The 2,709-nt window shown below is 29.6% G+C and overlaps 1 protein-coding gene across 1 annotated transcript; it reads right to left on the reverse strand.

Annotated features, from left to right (window-relative positions):
* Positions 1–1,787: 1,787 nt before the first annotated feature.
* LOC110279449 (uncharacterized) lies at positions 1,788–2,466 on the reverse strand. The gene has a single exon (XM_021138938.2). It carries the CDS (start codon positions 2,349–2,351, stop codon positions 1,848–1,850), a length of 504 nt encoding a protein of 167 aa, XP_020994597.1. The 5' UTR covers positions 2,352–2,466; the 3' UTR covers positions 1,788–1,847.
* Positions 2,467–2,709: the final 243 nt, after the last annotated feature.

Here is a 2,709-nt window from a genome sequence, read left to right on the forward strand (position 1 = left end):
TATATGTAAATTTCAGTTTAGTCCCCATTAAAATTTTATTTTAGTCTTATTTTATTGTGTAGATATTTTTTGTCCCTTTTAATATTTTATCTAGTTCTGCTCCTATCCAGGCATGTCTGACAGGTCAATAAGACTAATTAGTGAGTATGGACCTGCTCTATTAACATATTAAGACCTTTATAAGAGTCTAAATTTGTGCCTATTTTATAACAGGCCAGATCAAGCTATAGACTCCTGACAAGTCACTTGACCTATTTTCACCCTTACTTATGGGTAGAATCTATGTCCCAAAAATTAGAAAGAAAAAAAAAATCAAAGAATGGAGGCCTTGACGAGAATGCAATTCAAACACTTTTACTATCATAATCGATTTAAGGTTCAACTTGTAACAATAATTATGTTATTTAATAAAAAAATTATACGACTGATTTAAAAAACATATATTTTAATTTATAGAAGTGAAAAATAGAATTGAAATTAGTATATTTATAGATATTGAAAATTTTAAATTAAAAAAGTAAAAAAATTTGTAAAGAGACTAATTTAATGTACGACATTCAATTTCAGCGACTAAAATGAGTCACTTAATACAAAATTAAAGACCAATTTGGTGCATATACAATTATGACATAGTAGATACTATGTGGATGAATAATGTTATAACACGTGGTACAACACATAATCAAATAATATTACAACACGTGGCACATGTGTCCATATCAGTATGACATATGTCATTAATTGACCCGTCATTATATCATTATACATGACCAAACTATGAAGTGACGTGGTACTAATAATCCACTTCATCAAGTCACATTAGCACACTGTTAATGAAAAATGGATCAAAAATTAATATGGTGTATTTTTGCCAATTTTAAAGATATCTATATGATACACTTTTATCAATATCAAAAATATAATTAATATAATTAAAATTTTAAAATTAATTTTAATGCATGATACTAATCTTTGAAATTACTTTACTGGCTTAGCTCTCCAAACCTTTGTCTTTGGTCCTTATAGCCCATGTGGTCGATCACGACATAAAAATTTTTGGATTCCAAAAGTACTATGACATCTAAATTCAAACTAAATATGGTTACCAGATGATTTTTTAAAAACAAAATATGGACATCTAATAACATTTAAATATTTATTTATATAATATTATACATTTAAATATTTTTATGAACTAAGTTTAATCAAATTAAATAAAAGTTAGAATAATATTAGTTATAATTAATTTTTATTATATTAGACCAATTTAATTAGACTTAATTATAAAAAAAATTTAAATGCGTAATATTATTCTTAATATTTTTTAAAACATTTGTAAAAACACAGTTATATATGCAAGTATCTATGCCACCAACCAACCGTTTAATCTAAAAATGAATAATAGGTATAAGTTTTTATATATTCAATCACCAAAATAGCTGGAATACATTCCTCTCACCTAATTCTACTAAGTGCCAATGAAGTTTATTAGTGAAAGACTTGCTCTTCTTTCACTATGCTCACTCTTAGCCACCTCTCTGGATAAAGAGTGACCACATAGTCAATGGAGGTTTATTCTTTTACTCTAACAGTTATTGTTTTACTTTTGGTGTTCAATTTTTTATCATTTTAATTTTGCAAACTATTTGTTATGGACTTATGGTTGTTTAAAGCTTTACTCTCACAAACTTCTCCTTAACCCGAATTGATGTACGTACAAATTGTAGTATACATAACCAAATTAAAATAGGAAGAAAACAATATTTAAATAGTTGTATATAATAAATATGTTAAAAGTCATAATTATCTTGCAAATCTTGAAAGGAAACAAAATAACAATAAACAAATCACAGCCATGTTCCATGGTTAAAAGATTGTTTGTGATCATCTTCCAATGTTAACAACGCACGAGTTCTAACCATAGGAATACGAACAGGCTGCATTACATAATCGTCCCTTGCATCACTGATACTTCTACAAGAAAGAGTGAATTTGATTCTCCTTGCGCTAAAATTGAATCCAACACCTCTTTTATTTTTGTCGAGTAACTTGCCATTTTTCTCACCTTTGGTACACTCCTTGTAAGCAACAAGAAAAGGGTCATCCTGCCGCTTAAAGCCCTTCCCCGACGTGCTTCTACGAGGAAGAGGAGGTGGTTGTGACAACGGATAAGGAGGCAGAGGAATCTTCTTCTTTGAGTAGTCCACGTGGCTAGGAAATGGTGGTGGTAAGGAGGAAGGTGATATTTTCTGTAGAGAGCACTCATTATTGTTGGGGGTCTTACAAACTCCGGGTTTGTCCTCCCAAGAAAAGGGTATGCTTCCCTGCGAAAGAGCTTTTTTGTGACTCATATTAACATGATCAATAAGACAAAATGTGGCTAGTAGCTATGACCATGGGGTTTTTAAAGGTACGTTCATGTAATTAGTATTCGCTAACGACTTAAGATATCTAAATGGCAAGCAAATAGAACGTGAAGGGGAAGCTGCCTGCTAGTTTCTTTGAACTAAAGGAAGAAGATCATGATGAGCGTGAAGGAAAATCTATATAAATAAATTTTTTTTGGATTCGCTAGAGTTTAATGTTCCACAAGTGTTGTAGAAAATATTGGTGTTAAGAGAGACAAATTCTACTTTAGTTTTGATTAAATTACTAAAATAGTATTCTAAAATTTAGACAAAAATAATATTTAAAAATAAGAACGATAAA

This window comes from Arachis duranensis, chromosome 1, assembly GCF_000817695.3.
Source record: "Arachis duranensis cultivar V14167 chromosome 1, aradu.V14167.gnm2.J7QH, whole genome shotgun sequence".
NCBI classification, from domain to species: Eukaryota; Viridiplantae; Streptophyta; class Magnoliopsida; order Fabales; family Fabaceae; genus Arachis; species Arachis duranensis.